Here is a 17962-nt window from a genome sequence, read left to right on the forward strand (position 1 = left end):
GGACCCCAATTTAGATACGAAAAGTGGACCAAGTATGCGGAACGCAATGGGATTAAATTGCTACATACCGCAGTGTACCACCCGTCGAGCAATGGACAGGTAGAACGTTTCAACAGGGTGCTCATGGGGTCCATCCAAGCAGCCATCATGATGGGGAAAGATTGGGAGAAAGAGATACAGAACAGGATGTGGGCCTACCGCATCACCCCCACAGGCACAGGGTATAGCCCATTCCAAATCCTGAGGGGGAGACACCCCTTCACCAAGGACAACGTAATGTGGAGAGAGAAGACGATCACCAGCAAATGGTCTCCAGCGGTAGTACAACACAACCTGGAGAAGGCCCAGAGAGTGTACACGGAGTACTACAACCAGAGAAGGAAGGTCAAAGAAGCCAATCTTGAGAGAGGGGAGTGGGTGAGAGTCAAATTAGCGGTACGAAGGAAGAAGGGAGACAGCAAGTACAGTCCACCTCTACAGGTGAAGGAGGTGTATGAGAGAGCCGCCTTACTCAGCGACGGGAACGTGTGGTCCCACGACCGCATGGCGAAATGCAACAAGATCCTAAAATGGCCAGAGGAAGAGAACGAGAAAATACCCCAAGAAACTTATACAAAAGACAATGAAGGGAGTGCACTTCCTGAAGGAGAGAACAGCGAGGAGCAGGAAGATCCGGGGATGAAGGAGTTGGAAGAGTTACCGACGGAGGAAGGCCGCAGCCCGGACAGAGTGGGGCGGGGTGACCCCCGAGGTATGGAGGGGAGCCCAGCTGGAAGCAGCGATCCTGGAAATTCCTGCACCCCGGTAAGGCGCACCCGAGCCGGCAGAGCGATTGTGAGGCCTAGCCGCTTCAGAGACTTTGAGCTAGATGGAGGGTGTATACCCTAAAGACTGTGAGGACTGCATGTTCGTTGGGCCATGGAAAAGGAGGGAGATATGTAGTGTGCGCTCTAGTCCTCGCACGCTACGTGGCTACGTAGCGCGCGAGGGCAGAGCGTGCAATAATGTAATGCGCATGCGTGAACCGCGGGAACGCCATAGAGCGGAGCCGCGGCAGCGAGTAGGTCGTACTTGGCCCGGCGCTCTCTTCTGTATAATCAATAAAGTATAATTGGAGTTCCTGATATCCCTGGAGTCCTGTGCTTATTGAGGGAGGTAACAGCAACATTACACTGCTATATTTTGAAATATGTATATAGTTCATTTTAAATTTACTAATTATGTTGTATGGTGGAAAACATTTACCACCCACAGCCTTTCCCTTTTCACTCCCTGTACCCCACCAAGATTTTCACTTGTTTCAAGCACTTGACAGGGGCCAGATATGGGAACTTGTCTTACGCTGAAGACCGGTGAGTACAAAAGCGAAGGGCACTGCCTCGACTACTGTTCGGCATTATAGTGGCCGTAATCTGATGTTTCAGGCATCGCTACCATTCTCTGTCAGCCCTTATGCTTTTGTAATGCCTATTCTATCCCTAATTTCCTTGTCCATTTTCTTTTTCTTCTTGCTGTCTTTATCCAGTGTATAATTTACTCACTTTCAACTGTTCCACCACCCATTATTTGTAATTATTGTTTGCTTTACTGTTTTTATAACACGTTTATATGGCCAAATACCGGAACGAGAAATCTCCGAGAAGTGCAGGGGCAAACCACTGCCTCAAAATCAATTGTAACCGAACTAAATACGTTGCTTTGTCAGTTACCAATACTATAAAAAAAACAAGCATTGAAAAAGCAATAGATCTCGCGTTTGATTAAGTTAAAGCTATTTGCTTTGCTAATGGTATTGTATAGCAAAGCATATGGCTTTAACTTAATGAAAGGCGAGACCTATTGCATTTTGATGCTTGTTCCTCTTATATTGGCTATACGGTTAGCTCTCCTTTGCAGGAAATTATTGTCCAGTCCCATTGCTGAGACTGTTGTTACTTTCCGCCCCCCCCCCCCCAAAAGGGCAAAAGGGAGGTCTAGGTGTGCCTCTGTCTAGAATCAGATAACCACTAAACAAACCACTAACTATGCGGTCGGAGTAATTTATTACTCGCTGTACAGTGCTTCAACGACTCCCAGTAAAAATCGCAATACAAATTTGTAAGTGAGTTTTACGAAATTAAAATAGATTTGATTTAACTTGAATGTGCCCGTAGTCGGAGCCATACTACAGGTCCGTCTAGCTTTAGCGCAGAACTTCAGCTATACAGAGTCCAGTGGGTTTAGCCGAATAGTCTTCTTTCTATACCTATGACTTGCCTGTCAAGGGGAGGTATTTTCTACGTGTTTATAGAGTTTGAGACTCGTAAACTGGGTTTTAACCGGCGTGGCTAAATTTCACCAAGGCTCTTCCCACTGATAACCGTCACCGTTCACTTTCAGGAGCTCCACCTCATTAAGTTTCTTGAGCTCCTCCTTTCAGCCAACCTAGTTCCTCCCATTTCCAGCCGCCTGTGCGGTGTTGCTACGGAGACGGCGCCATAAGTCCCGCCCTCACCCAGCCCCTCCTCTGTTGCTGTAGGGATTCTTGAGATGGGGTTCTTCAATTGGCTGAGTAGTGGCGTCTTGCTGTGCTCTCGCGCAATCACGTGACGTGTCCAAGATGGCCGCCTGGGTGTTTTGATGAATAATCCTGAGAGCGGCAGCTCCGGTCACCGCAGCTGTGTAGTGGGCTAATAGCAGGGCAAGAAACCATAGTGACAGCTGGGCACTAGTGCAAGCAAAGCACCGCGGCAAGCACACGGCGCAGCGGCAGAATTGTAGACGCTGGGCGCCGACTGTCCCCTTCAGATCCAGCCAATCTGACGGACGGTGGCCGCGGAGGCTCACCACCCTCCCTTCGCATTATGAGGCGCTGAAGAGGGCCGTGTAGCCACAAACCCGCGCCCCAACGAGGCGGCACCCCCTTTGCAGCCATTAAAAGGAAAACCATGGAAGAGCTGAGTGCGGACGAGGTGAGAAAGTGCTGTCCCAATGTGAATCATGAATTAAAATAAGGGCTATTGGTGTATTCTTTCTTAGAAAGGTGAACGCACTGGACAGGTGGAAGATAATTTACTACTGTTAGAGATAAGGGGAGCACAAGAAGCAGATCTTGTCAGTTGCATCCCCACGAAGCCATTAGTCTGGTGCCTCCACCCCAGACCTGTCATCTTATTCCTCCACTTTTATAACCTGTAGTCTTCTCCCTTGGAACTCGTAGTTTGCTCCATCCATTGGACCTGTCAGTGTGCATCTCCTCCCGTCCCCTCGAACTGACATGTGTGTCATGCTCTGGAGCCATCAGTCAGTCTTATTAGTTTTGGGTGATCAGTTGGTTCCACAGCACTTCTGGAGCTGTCACTCTCTGCTTAATTTCACCCTTTATCCGATTGATCCGTCATTTTACTCTCCGTTTATTATGTTTAGCTCTCCACCTGTTACTGTGTGCCCTCCCCCCCCCCCCCCCTCTTTCACCCCTCCGGGCTTCACCCTGAACGTGACCCATGATCTCACCCTCTGCACTCCCAACCACCATGAGTTGTTATCCTTGCGTCCCATCAGGGCTGCATGTCTGTGCGTCCCCCAAATGCCCATTCGATAGTTTGCGCCAACTCTGATCCCGACTTGTCACTGTGCGCTTCCTCGACTTGTCACTCTGTACCCCTTACTCCTGAGAGCTCTCTTTTGCGCCCCCTTCAGCGCAGTTGGTTTCCTTACACCTCCGAGCTGTGGTTCTGCCTACCTCCCCCGTAAAGCACATTTATTGTGCGCGCTCCATCACCGGAGCGGCACCTCTGCAAATTAAGGCTGCTGAGTAGTTACTTTGGTGCTGAAAATATGGACAATAATAATCCGGGATTCAATACATTGGGGGACAAGAGCTGACAGCAGAAAGGGAGCAGAATCTGACAATACATGTATTTTCTAAATACCTTGGGCATAAGAAATTGTCAACGAGAACACGTGTGACTTTGATTTTTTTTCTAGCTTGCTTGATAACAGGTTGCATTTTAAAATACTTTTCGGGGTTGAGGCACCTCCTGCAGAGATCTTTGTGTACCCAGCAAGTTCCATGCTATAATAACTGCAAGGATACTCTGGTAGCTATGCATTGCTGGAGAGATCTCTGTGCAGTATAGTTATAGAATGTTGACTCTTTGTAACGTAGCACCCCGTGTTAATGTACCTGCTGCCCAGCTTAATGTGTATCATACAGGTTACAGATTTTTTTTATTTTATGTAGCTATCCTTGTGGTTATTGCTTGTTTTTCAGAGATCTTTTTTTGTATCACATTGCGCTAAACGTTTTGCCAGAACTTCGTAGCCATAGCATCTATATGTAGGTATTATTCATCTGAACCAGTACAATAGTAATAGATAAACAATCATTCGACCTTTCAAAGCCCAAATAGATCATCTCTATTGTGACATGTTAAAACAAATTTTAGCACATTTTCTAAATAATAAGCCGTCTTTGTATCCTCCACTCTTTTTAGTGATCCATCAGTCAGGTTCCTTCTCTTCCAGATATCGCCTCCAGGAATTTTCAAATGCCTTATGGGCGGAATGTCTCCTTCAACAATGTATTATAGATGCAGAGTTTGTTTTGCATGAGACTGTCTTTCACCACGCGTTCGTTGTGGGGGGCTACTCCTCTGCCCCATGACATGTCCACGCTGCTCTTCCCCATTAACAGTGCAATACCTACACATTTTCTACTACTTTTTGTGACCAATTTCATGTATCCACGGAGTGCTATTAGTAGCTCGGTTTTCATGATAACTTTGATCTCGTTTACTATCTGAAACAGCTGGTTACAAAACGTCATAATCGGACGCCCCCATGCGAAGTAGAAAACAAATCTGCCGCTTAGACTGATCATCTACAGCAGTCAGCCTTTTCTCTTCCACTGTATTTGAACATATTAAGCACCATGAAGTACAGTGTGTGCAAAAACTTATAATGAACTTACCTGTGTCTACCATTCATAGTCTCCTCCTTAGTATGACCTCAATATTCCCATTGGTCATCTGATAAGTTTATTCCTGAATCCTTTAACTATTCATCCCTGGAACACCACCTTTTAGTTATGTCAGTCATAACCATATTATACGTTATGGTGACTGATTTCCTAGGTGCCCGGACCGTGGCTTCTCAATGTATGGGTTTTCCCAGATGGTAAGTTTACTTCTTGTAATCCTTTTACCATCAGTGGTTCACACCCGAGAGCTAACTTGGGATTCTAAACTAATTATATGTGTCGTGAGTAGATTGTCTGCCCCATATATCTGTGCCAATCTTGGCCGTTCTGAAACTGAACAATTGATCATATGGATTTAATCATGTGACCTAACTGGAGCTTTAATGATCAGGTTGGCTAGAGTGTGGGGACTCGCCAGGCCTGTTTCACGCCCCATTGTGCAAGCTACCTACTGTTAGGTAACCAGCATATTGCAAGTTGTGCCTGCGCTATCAAATAGTAAAAGATTCGGTGCTGCAGAGCCACACTGCTTACATGGTTTATGACCATTAATATCAGTGGGGTCACCCTGTTTCCCTCGGAACCTGGGTATTGAATTTAAAAAGCTACAAGTGGTTCCGTTGGATAAGCACCACTGAGTGCTATTTAGAACCAGACCATTTCTTCAAAATTTTTTAACTAAACAATCCTGAATGTACCACATCTACAATAATAGCGAATGTATACATTTATTACATTATTGGTTTTTAATTAGCTTTTTTAGAAAAAAAATTCTCACAATTTTGCTCTCGTTTCTGCTGCAGAAAGGAGAGTAACCACTGACCCCCAGTGTTCGAGAACTAACAGAGGCGAGGGGAGCTGCAGCCAATTCATTTGGACAATCCTAAATCAGTTTTGTATTGGGCAGCAACAATCACAAGTGGGATTTCTCTACCCCCTGGAGGCCGATGTGTTTGACCAGTGGGGGACGCAGCTGATAATTGGAACACAGCTGAGGCCATTTAAATACAGATTCACGAATGGGGCCACATGGATGATCCTAAACTATAACGTTTTTGTAACAAGCTCCATCCGGGCTCAAAGGAGTAGATTCATGTTCTTGAATATCTAACCAACAAAGGCTGTCGCTAGTCTGCTTTGTCCTGAAGAAGACCCTATCTGATGTATCTACAGACACACATATCTACAGGGTCCAAACGTCAAAGTGATAATGTTTCATGTCCAGGCGTACTATAGCTAAAAATAGTGATTTAATTAACCTTTTTAGAGAAAAAAAAAAGTAGTACATTTATACTTTTGCTAATTTATTGTAGGTGTAATACATTCAGGATTGTTTTGTTTGATTTAAAATTATTTTTGAAGATATGGTTTGGTTCTAAAAAGCACTCCGTGGTGCTTACCCAACTGAACCACTTTTAGCTTTTTAATACATGGTTTATGAAGCATTTTCCAGCTAATATGCTGCTGTTCGTCAGCCAATGCAGCTTAATAAGGATTAAAGTTGGTAAAAGAGCACACATGTTAGTGGTACAGGCATATTGTAGAACATATATAACAGCTGCAGTAGTATCCCCATTTTTGAAAGTGCATTTGTTCCAGCCATTGTTCTAGGTAATTTGAGCCGTTTATCTACATTAGATGCTATTTTCTTTGAGTTTGCCATCCTTCTCCTTTTATAAGCGCATCTAAATCTCAGTAAATCTCTATCCCAAATTATCAAATCAGTGCCCACTGCCTATGTGAAGAATAATTCAGTGCCAATGATTCTGTACCGGCTGTGATAGGTTTCATTAGTGATTTTGACCAGTTTATGCTCCACCTGACCATTTACCCATTTAAAGGATGTCTTCAAATTTGAGAGTCAAATTACTTTCCGGGTTTTTAACCCATGACAAAATGTTATCAGCATACTGTGAGGCGAGTATATTACAAGACCCAAACTGAATTCCCCTGTTATTATAGACTTCCCTCGATAGGCTGACAATTGGCTCTATAATGAGTGCGGAGATTATTGGTGATGGTGCGTCATTGTATGGTACATTGTTTATTATTAATGGGCGCAGAGTTCTAGTCATTGACTTTATTTTTGCAACTGGCGGGTGTAAAGTTATTAAATCTACCTTATCATCGACCTTACCCATTCCCATTCTCCAGAGTTTTGATTTGGGGACAGGGCTTACTGGAATGACAAAGCCTACTTCCAATTTTTTTTTTTTTTTTAAAGATCAAAAGTTATAAATTTAGTGCGGATAAGGCAGCTTTAGTGGCAAAAGCTCATGCCTGATCTGTGATAATTCCTATAATTCCTAGCAAATTCAGCCATATTTAAATGCCCATTTTACAGCCCACATAGAGGAAATATTTTTAAAATTAAGACTTGGCATATACCCAACTAAAGAAGGCATGCCGATATGGATACAACAATGGCCAAATATGGAATGTAAACTGACTGTGCGGGGAGCAACGTGAAACCTTGTTACATGTTGTATGTGTGTGTCCTAAACTGCTTAAAATATGCCGTGCATTATTGAAATCTCTATTTCTAAAAGCAGAGGCTAGATCTGCCCGCAGGCTCCTATTTTATGTATATCAGGTGAATCAATTCCACTAATATGTCAGATGATAGATTTTTTTATCATTTGCAATAAAATTGATGGTATCCGCAGTGTGCAATTAAGGACAAGGTACATTTTAGAAAATATATGGATGCTGTTGCCAGGTATTCGCACTTTGAGTGTGTTTGTAGTTGGATTTTATGATTCAGCCTTAAATAATTTTTATGATTAGCACCTAAAGAGTATATGGAAGCACCTGTTTTTTTATTTTTCTTCTTTTTTTTCTTGCTTATTTGCCCAAGGACTTATAATGCCTACAATTTTTGCACTTAGACATTTCCATTGCTATTGCACTATGTCATATAATGTTTACAGTTTTTATTGCACATCCCTGGAAATCCGACAAGCGCAACTTATTCGACTTACACATTTTTAACAATTGTGATAAAATAGGTGGTAATAATGTTCCAGTGTGGTGACATATAACCATATAATTAACCATCCTCTTACGTGTACACAGTTGTATATTAATTGGTGAATAATGGATCTGTTTTTTTACTCTTTTTTTTTTTTTTTTTTTTTAACGATTTGTGATAATTGAGCAATAAAGAATTACACACCCACTCCCATCCTCCAGAGGAAGGTTAGCAAATAAAATCAATCATTTGAGACAAATGCCTTAGTAGTGTCCAGGAAGACTATCTGTGCTTTTAAGTCCGTTTTTGTATGTACTAATGCAAATAATGTTCCCAAATTATCTGCCGTTGATCATCCTTGTACGAACCCGAATTGGTCTGGTAAGACCAGTCCATGTAGTAAGAGTAACACTGTTTGTGCTAAAAGTTGCGCAATAATTTTATTATCAAATGTTTTAAAGATGGTGTTCTGTATGAATCGCAGAGCCGCAGGGGATTTGACGGTTTTTAATGGTTTTGCTATTGCTTCTTGAAAAGTTGGACGCAATTTGCCCTTTTGTATTGCTTCCTCATTCATTTCAAGCCAAGTGTGGATCCAGGAGGTCTCACAGTCTTTATAAAATTCGCCTGGTAACCCATCGCTACCAGGCGCCTTTCCTTTTATTAGGTCAGACATTTTTTATGTCTTCTATTGTGATTGAGTAGCACAACACTTCTCTTTATACATTTTCAACCCATGCAAGTGTAAGCTCCTCCGAATATTATTGAATGTTTTTCTTGTTTGCCTCATATTTAGAATCAAATAGCCAAGTATATTATTTGAAAGATTCAGGTATTTTATTTGACTGGTACAATGACAACCATCTTTTGTGTCTATACTAACTTAAGTTTAACTATTCCGGTTAGTGTACGTCCTGGTCTCTCATTCCCCATATGCTGTGGCAGTGGAATTTCCCCAAATACATTTCTTAGTTTGCTTCATCGTGACAATCTTTTCATTTTTTTGTATCTCTACCATTATTCCAGGGTTGCTTACTTCATCGTATTTCACTTCCAATTGTTTAAGATCCTGTTCTAGAACTGGGGGTGAAAGCCCCCACCCGGTGGGATCTGCACCGTGGTTCTGAATGTCTTTGTATCCGATATTGCTGCAATGCTCATTTGTATTGTTGTTTTTTTGTATTTTCTGTGGAAAATGCTAATAAACACAGGTTAAAAAAGATCTTGTTCTAGTTTAGCTAATATGCCCCTAGTGGACTTTAATATTCCGCAGTGCTTAGAGATACATTCCGCTTGACCAATGCTTTAAAAGCTTTCCATATTATACCATGGCCTCTGACTGAATTATTATTTACCTTGAAATATGACATCTGATAGACTTCTATCTGCAGGTTCCTTACCGTAGAATATTCCCCATGCATCGGACTGGACCTGGAAACTTTTGATGTTCACTACCCCTGCTCACCGGTAAGGGGCATTGTTCAGCTCCATGTGGCATTGTCAGAGTTGTCTGTGCTGGAAGTGATATGCGCGGTGCCTACGTAGGCATCACCCTAGTGCGCTGACGTCAGTTCTTTTCCCTCTATGCCAGTCAGTGGCGATCCGGAGAGAGCTCCCCCCAGTCACTTTTCGACTTGACATTATTTCGAAAACGTTTTGAGACTTTCCCTTCTGGTGTGTAGGATGTTCACCAAGTATACAGCTTTTAAGCAATGCTGCTCCTGACACCGCCAGACGTTGGTGACAGACCCACATTTGGTTTGTGTGCGGTGTTCAGAGTACTATCTCAATGCCAATGTGTGAGAGAATTGTCACGCCAAGCATCCCAGACTTTTTGGGTGCCCCAACCACTCTGTAGCACCCTCTGACCCCACGAGTCTGGGAGGTGCCTTTACTGGTTTTCTTCCAATGGGTTTGCCCTCCGCGCCAGTTGGGCCCATGGGATCCAGTGATTGATCCGGAGCGGTGTCGGTCGAGTGACCTCAACCGTCCCTGGCACCCGCTCGAGTGCCAGCGCCACAGACGCACGGTCTTCATGGTAACCCCTTCATCATTCTCGACTCTGATAAGAAGCCGGACAGACATTGACCGACACAAACCGGTTCAGAATCCCCATATCGGAGTTCATCTCTTATTACTATGACATGCCTAGATTGGGGGGGTGTCTTCGGACCTTTATGGTTACCAGCCTTTAGAGGCGCCAAGGACACCTGCTATTTGGATTTGGCAGATGCCAGTAGTCTGGACACCTCCTCAAACACTGGCCCGGTCCTCCCCCCCCCCCCCCCCCCCCTTCTGTGGTTTTGGAGGAGGGTGCCTCATTCACAGTGGTGGTGGTGAAGAGGGCGGCTGAGGTCCTGGACCATATGCTACCGTCGGTGGCAATCAAGACAAAAGTCTTGACAGAGGTGCTTCATGTGTGGAGTTGCACCCACCAAACCATTATTCCCAAATAATGAAGCCCTTACTGACGTCCTACTCTGGGCCTGGTCCTGTGCATAGGACAATTGCCTGCTGCCATCGCCATGCCCCAGGGGGCTCCAGTTTCCTCACCCATCAGCCCACTCCAGAGAGCTTGGTGATCCAGGCCTCCATCTCCAAAATCAATCTTGATGTATTCCCACCAGTCCACTGAATAGGGAATCCAAAAGGCTGGCTACCTTTGGGAAGATGATGTTCTCTTCTGTCAGCCGGGCACTGCAGTTGGGGAACATCTCGTTCCTATTGGGCCGATAATCCAATACGATCTGGGACTCGGGTATGCAAGTGCTGGGCATGGTCTCTGAGGAGACCTGAGCCATACTCTCCCAAACTATTGCTGATGGGAGGGATGCAGCCAAGTTCACTAAAAGATGTGGGCTAGACACCACAGTTTCGCTAGGCAGAGCAATTTAATAGTCTTTGGCCCTTAGGTGCCATGCCTAGTTGACAAACTACTGTTTTTTTTGTGGGCTGTCCAGGCCTAGCTCATGGACAGGCCCTTTGATGCCTCCAATCCTTTTAAGAGAGAAGGCGGACTCAGCGCTGGATTGCTTTAAGGCAGCAGGACTACAAGCAGGGAATTTCAACTGTGTCTCTACACTCCCAACCACCACGGCCAATACGTTTCACAATCTTTTTGTGACAGACACAGTACAGGTCTGGTATCCAGAGTTGTTGTGCATAAGCATTGGTCTTCCAATCAGGCTGTCTCTTTGGTAGGATCTTCTGTCACAGCAATAGGGCAGGGTTCTACACCCAAACCTGAAAATTCGCCTTCTTGCATGGAGATTGAACGTCGACATTTGACCGCTCTTGACTTTCCGCCTGAAGTCTGCAATGTTATCTTGGCAGCCAGGAGTCCGTCCCTCCACCAAAATGGTATATGCCTGCATTTGGAGCAAGTTGATGACATTGTGTACAGATCAACATATTTACCCCTTGTCTGCACCCCTTTCCCCAAGTTCTTTTTGTTTATTCTTTCCTTGGACCAGCAGGGCACCTTTTTAAGCACATTAAAGGGTTATCTTTCTGCCATCTTTGAATTTTTTCTGCTGCCTGACTAGCCATCCGTCTTAAAATCCCCTATTGTTCTTAGGTTCGTTAAAAGGCCTTCTACATATTTTTCCGACAGCGCGTTTTGTTATGTCCCAGTTAGACTTGAACGTGGTTCTTACAGTCCTGATGTGCGCTTCCTTTGAGCCGCTCCATAACTGTCCAATCAGACTCCTCACCATCAAGACACCCCTTCTGTTGGCGATAACGTCTGCCTGGAGAGTCAGTGTTTTACAGGCACTGTCTGCACTTTCCCCATACCTTACCATCCACCCAGGCAAGCTGGTGTTTCTGACTCAAGCATCCTTTTTACTGAAGGTGGTAATTTCCTTTCACTTAGGCCAATCCCTCACTCTGCCTACTTTCTACGCTTCCCCTCACCCTTATAAAGAAGAGGCGACTCGATAGGCTAAATCCAAAAAGAGCGTTTTCTACTGTGACTGCACTAAAGAGTTCGGGGTGGACGATCAGCTCTTTGTGGAGTAGGTCAAAGGCAGTGTAAAAGTGTACCGTCTCACATTGGGAAGTACTTTGCATCAAGATATGCCACGCATGGGCTGGATTGCAAGCTCATTCTACCAGAGCCAAGGGTGCGATGACTGCATTAGCTCGTGAAGTTCCTGGATATCTGTCAGACCGCATTGTGGACTTCCTTGCACATGTTTTATGAAGCACTACTGCCTGAACAGTCCGGTCTGGGGTGACAGTCCCTTTGCCTGTTGTATTTTAGGACTTTTTAGTCTAACCTGTATAGTAGCCCCACCTCTGGGTAAGGAATCTGTGGCTAGAAGGCTTTAGCAGATGAACAACTTAATTACCTTTTGGTAATGCCTTGTTCTGGTATAGATGTATCTAGACGCAGGTTCATTACTGACCTTTCCATCATCCCACTCTGCAAGTGGAGTTTAGAGGAAAGGGCTGGTCCCTTTTTTTAAGGGCCCTTGCTTAGCGCACCAGTGGTCCATTTTCCACGTAGCTCCGCAACTCTGACGTGGAAAGTTGCGAAAAAAAACTGACATCAGCATCCTGTGGTGGCACCTATATAGGCATCATACATGTCACTTTTGGTTCGAACAATACTACACAGAGCCAAACGACGCCACCTTCAGATGTGCAGAGTTACTGCTGATCTAATGTTTCCAGATTCAGTGTGATGCCTAGGGAATATTCTACGGTAAGGTCTCTGCGGCTAGATAGTCTCTATCAGATAAGGCTTTACTGAAGGTAACTAACTTGTTTGTAATGGCCTGACTAATTTATGTGAATACTATGTCTAGCACCACAGTGGGCTGACATTTCAATAATCTCTTTGCTTTTATACTGCTTAGGATACACAACCACAAGACCACTGGTGAGTGGTCCGAGTGTACGTTGTGAGTGCTCTACATTAGTTTCCCACCCAGTTACGTCTTTCATCCTCAACCAAAAATCCAGTTTTGGAGCAAATCCAGGTACAACTGAATGCTATCTTTACTTATGCCATAGGCTGTTTCTGATCATCCAAATGTCCAGTAGTTCATAGTGTTCAAAATTTTTAGTAAGGCAGTTTGTGCCCAACATGTTACCTTTTTTTGATGTTGGCACGGTCTATAGTGCCATGTAGTTTAACAGTATGTCCTCCACCCCAGACAAGTGTGTGCTGGTGTAGCATACTACAGTTGGCCGGGATCATCAGGAAGAACTGTGGGTCATCTTAATTCGGGCTGTACAAATTCACTATTGTAATATGCGTTTGGGTTGGTATTAGTTTTACAATCCAATTTCGCCCCTCTGGATCTCTTGCTCTTTGTATGGGATGACATTGCTAGCCTTTTTTGAAGAATGACTCTAAAGCTAAAGTAATTTGCAATGTATCTGTGTAATTCCCATCTCCTAGCCACATTTCTACCTCTCTCTCTCTCCTACAATCAGATGATTTGTAGAGTGCTTCTTGCACCCGTGAGGGTATCCAGGTGCTGGAAGGGGCCAGTTGATTATCCAAATAGCCAGGTCTTTGTCTATTTTCGGAACTCTGGAAGAGATGGGCAGTTCTGTGGATGAAAGGATAGCTCATTCCATGTCTTAGCTGCTAGGTAGAAGGAGTGACCTCTGCCACTTCACATGCAGGGGTGATGGTTAGAGAAAGGCGTGCGGAGTGGAGGTGTCTGGTGGGTTAATGGAAGTTCAGGCTATGGTTCAAGTAGGTGGGTCTGCAGTTTTGTAGGGTCCTGTATGCATGGGTCAGGAGCTTGAACTGGCATCTTTTCTATTCAGGGAGTCGGTGGAATTCCCTGAGGTAGGGAATGATGTGTGTTCATCTAGGGAGATCCAGGACGGGTCTGGTTGCGGTGTTCTCTATGGTCTGTAGTTCTTGGAGGTGGTGAGCTTCGATCCCTGCGTAGAGCCTTGCTGTTGTCCAGTCGACTGGAGATGAGGGCCAGTGTGATGATGTGTCTTGAGCTTTGGGCTAGCCATTTGAATATCTTACAAAGCCTGTGGAGTATGAAGAAGCAGGAGGAGTCATCATGGTTAGCTTGTTGTCCAGAATGATGCCTAGGTTCCTAGTGTGGTCAATGGGGTAGGAATAGGTCCGAGTTCTTGGGGCCACCAGGATGTGTTCCATTGGGAGCTTTTGTTTATAAAAGATGTTTTCCTTGCAGTAATAACACATCTATGTTATGTCTTGTGACATAAGCTACAACCTGCTGAGTTTTCCTTGTCATTTAATCCTCTCGTTTAATGTCTGCCGTAGGACATTGTATACATTGCAAACAGTACTCCCTACAGTTTGCTCTCTACTGCTTATTTAGCTAATCTAGCTTTTATTTATTCCAAAATTCCACTTTTTAGTTGTGTACCTACCCTGCCCTCCTCTCACGTTGAATCCGAGCTGTCCAGCAGAAATCCCGTAGCCCTCAAACCAATACCGCCTGTGCTCACCTCCCTCAAACCTAAGCATTATTTTAGTAAGCAAGTACACCTGAGGTGACAAGATGAGTTATCATTAAGTCCATTGTGCTCATAGATATATTATTAAATACACAAAGAAAAAAAATTGCTGTATTTTTTTTGTTCCCATCATTCGACTTCATTCAGGACGAAGATGGTAACCTTGTGGCACCAGACCTGTGGAACGTATTTCTACGGTGTCAAGCATTTGGCGCGTACTACATCTTTATCAATAGTATCCAGGCTGCTAGTTTCACCAATGCATTGCTATTCATATTTATATTTTCCCATTTCCTATAAGTGTTCCCATGTCCCTGGTTGGTACTACTCAGTCTATCAACCTGTCTATTTGAACTTTAAAAGTTGAAGTCCCATATGTCACTCAATGTCTCTGAGGCCTTGGTTTGCTCTAGAGTTGTCATCTCTACGGTCATTTTTATTTTTACAGCTTTATTGTGAAATGTAACTGCCACATGGTGGTCTGAAAACATGTATATTCTGCCATTCATAGTTAATCATAGTCTTGCTGGGTGTAGCAGGCATATTGTATATTAAGTTCTTGAAGTCTTTTCTTGACTGAGCTAAATTTGTGACGTGCTTCCTGAATTGCTTGTGTGTGGTCTGGATATATTGCCAGTTTAGCCTTTTCGTATGTAATGTTTTCATATCCCTTGGTATTAAGAAGATTAAGTGGGATGGACTGCGGCAGGGCAACTGGGAATGGGTGTGGGGATCTAAGGTGCAGTGCACTCTTGCTACGATAAATACTAGCGACAGGTTTTCATTGCTAAAAGCTTATCAACAGTTTTTTTCAAAAACATTCCCTATCCTCCTTATGGCTCTGTTACTCCAGTGATCTGCACATTGCTCCAGCAAGACCTTGCCCCCAAATCTTCACTCTTCTTCATGCTCTTCCTCCATACTTTTCAGCTTTTTAATCACGGCTTTCAATGTGTCTTCTGTTACCAAAATTCACTGCTCTGCTGTTATTCAGATCTCCTACCTCTCCAATTTCTGATTCATCGAATCCAGCCCCTGTGCCAGTGCAGCTAGCTTATCAATTAAAAAAAAACTACCATTAATTTTGAACCGTAATGTGCAGACCCCTACAGGACACTCTGGCATTGTCGTTTCAGATTCAGGAGGTTTGTCATGTGCATATGTTATTTTCTTGGTCTCAAAGGCTAGCTTGCCTTATTTTGGATCGCCTTTCCCCTTATTCATCTGCAGCTAGGCACCCCACTCAGTATCAGTTCCTCTCTCTCTGTTATGGGGGTGCACAAGTTGGCATCTTGTTGGATTATTCTGTGCTCACTACACCACTTGATTCAAGCTAGCTTGCTAGCTTGGCTGATGAAGGGTGATGCCCTGAAACCGGTTCCAGGATGCTTGTTTTCATTCCAGGGAGAACCTGGCTTGGCAGTTCGGGCTAAACTGTTCCCATCAGGAACAGGGTTAAGACTGATTTGCATATGGCTGTGTCCAAACTGGGGTGGTGAGCAAAAGAATGATGGATTAAACCCAGATCCTTGTGCCTGGGGGTGAATGTTTGCATTGTCCAGCATTCCGTTCATCAATTGTTTCTTTTGCCTAAGTGGGAAGGGTAGCCCAGACGTGGGTCCCGTGCTCACTACACCACTGGATTCAAGCTAGCCTGGCTGATGAAGGGTAATACCCTGAAACCGGTCCCAGGATGCTTGTTTCCGGTCCAGGGAGGACCTGGCTTGGCAGTTCGGCTGGACTGTTTCCATAAGGAACAGGGTTAAGACTGATTTGCATATGGCTGTGTCCAAACTGGGGTGATGTGGTGAGCAAAAGAATGATGGATTGAACCCAGATCCTTGTGACTGGGGGTGAATGTTTGCGTTGACCAGCGTTGCGTCCATCAATTGTTTCTTTTGCATAGGATTATTCTCACAGGCAGCTAGTCACACTGTGAGCTTGCTTGAATTTTAGGCATTAGGCTGTGGAGTACTCCGGTGATTTTGCTAGTTGTTGTTGTGATGGGGCCTTAAGAAGTTTAGATTTCACACATTTGGTTAACAAAGTAACAGTCTGGGCCTAAATGCCGAGTGTGTCGTATATATGCGCAATTGGATCTGTAATGATGGGTTGGGATATTCCCTTTAGCTTGAATAAGTAAGTCTGGGCCATACATCGAATTTAACAGCATGTAGGCAATTTAATCTATTTCACAACAAAAAGCTTACAGGATGGCTGTTCTCCCCCTCCTCGCCACTCCGATCATTATTGGCGATTCTGGTGTGAATTGGTCAGCTCTGTGCCTCCTTTCCGAAGTCCCGAGTGCGCTACTGGATGGCATCCTGTTCACTGCCTCTATATTACACCTGACTGCGCAGGTGCGGCCGAGCTCTGCTCCGCTGCTCCATCTTATTTTGTTGCTGACAGACCTCGGCAGCGGGACTCACTTCCTCTAGCCTTGTTTTGACATCTATGCGTATTTTGGATGAGGACTTGGTTCTCTAGGCACCCAAAATCGTTATTGGGCTCAGACTGCCCCTCCTTGGTTGTGTAGCATATTTTACAATGTTCTTTCTGTGTCAGCCGCTCAAGCTTGTTCAATGTGCGGCCATTTTAAAAAAGAGTTCCAGTGCTCCCCTCCTGTTGCAGAGATGCTTGTCTTACTTGCAGGTCATAAATTAAAATCCTTGTAATTTTTTTTTTTAGGGCGCTTCAAGGAGATGCGTTCACATTGGAAGAATATTTTAAAATCAGTTTTTTCATCAATCTTTCATTTTTCTAAGGCGGGTAAAAGGGTTTCTTTGATCGGCAATAAACACCCATTGGTAAGTGCTAAATCAGTGGTTATTAGTGTAAATACTTGTGTAATCAGATACAACTGACCTTCTCACAGTGCATGCAAATCTATTGCACATAGAGATTGGAAGAGTTAAAGACTGCCTTCAAAACCTATTTTATCTCTTACGCACATGTGAAATTTTCACTGTGCCTCGCCTATACCTCATTGACGCGACCTAAGTAGATCGAAACTGGTCTGAGTTTGTTTATGCTATGATCTGGCCTAGCGATTGGACTGTTTCTATTGGAGCAGGACCAAGACTGATTGACATAAGGCGGGTCTCTTGAGTTGCGTAGTGGGCAAAAAAACGTAGATCTGGAATGCAGCCCTAAAAGATCACCAGTGCCTGAGATTAATTCAGACATTCACTCCATCATATTGTTTTAGCTTTACAGAGTGGTGGTACAAGTAATAGATGGAACACACTGAAGGATATAACAGGGCAAGTCTGTTGACGGGTGCAGAGTGAAAACTCTGTGGCAAGAGGATGCATGTACATTATCACAGCTTTCGGAAGACATGCTGAGAGATGGCTAGTTACTCTTCCAGGGATCAGAGGGCCATATAATAGTTAAATGGAGGACGGGGTGGAATGGGAGTTTTTGAGGATGCAAAGGTTGGGAATGAGCAGAATGATCTATCTTGTGGCATTGGAGCACAAAGTGACTAATCCTGAGGTCATGAGTAGAGTGATAGCTTTGGGTGGAAATGCTGAGTGACAGTTTGGTGGAGGGGTGCACAGATTGAA

General features: G+C 44.3%; 1 protein-coding gene across 3 annotated transcripts in view; it reads left to right on the forward strand.

The window, feature by feature from the left end:
• The first annotated feature begins 2508 nt into the window (after positions 1-2508).
• The window catches only part of UBE4B (ubiquitination factor E4B), a 918898-nt gene continuing 903444 nt past the window's right edge, over positions 2509-17962 (forward strand). Inside the window, exon 1 of one of the 3 annotated variants that reach the window (XM_085609806.1) lies at positions 2509-2951. In XM_085609806.1, the coding sequence (XP_085465932.1) occupies positions 2928-2951 (24 nt within the window). In that variant the 5' untranslated portion in view covers positions 2509-2927. The remainder of the gene's footprint in view (positions 2952-17962) is intronic. The other 2 variants (XM_085609805.1, XM_085609804.1) reach the window with 2 other exon arrangements.

Source organism: Triturus cristatus, chromosome 1_2, assembly GCF_964204655.1.
Source record: "Triturus cristatus chromosome 1_2, aTriCri1.1, whole genome shotgun sequence".
NCBI classification, from domain to species: domain Eukaryota; kingdom Metazoa; phylum Chordata; class Amphibia; order Caudata; family Salamandridae; genus Triturus; species Triturus cristatus.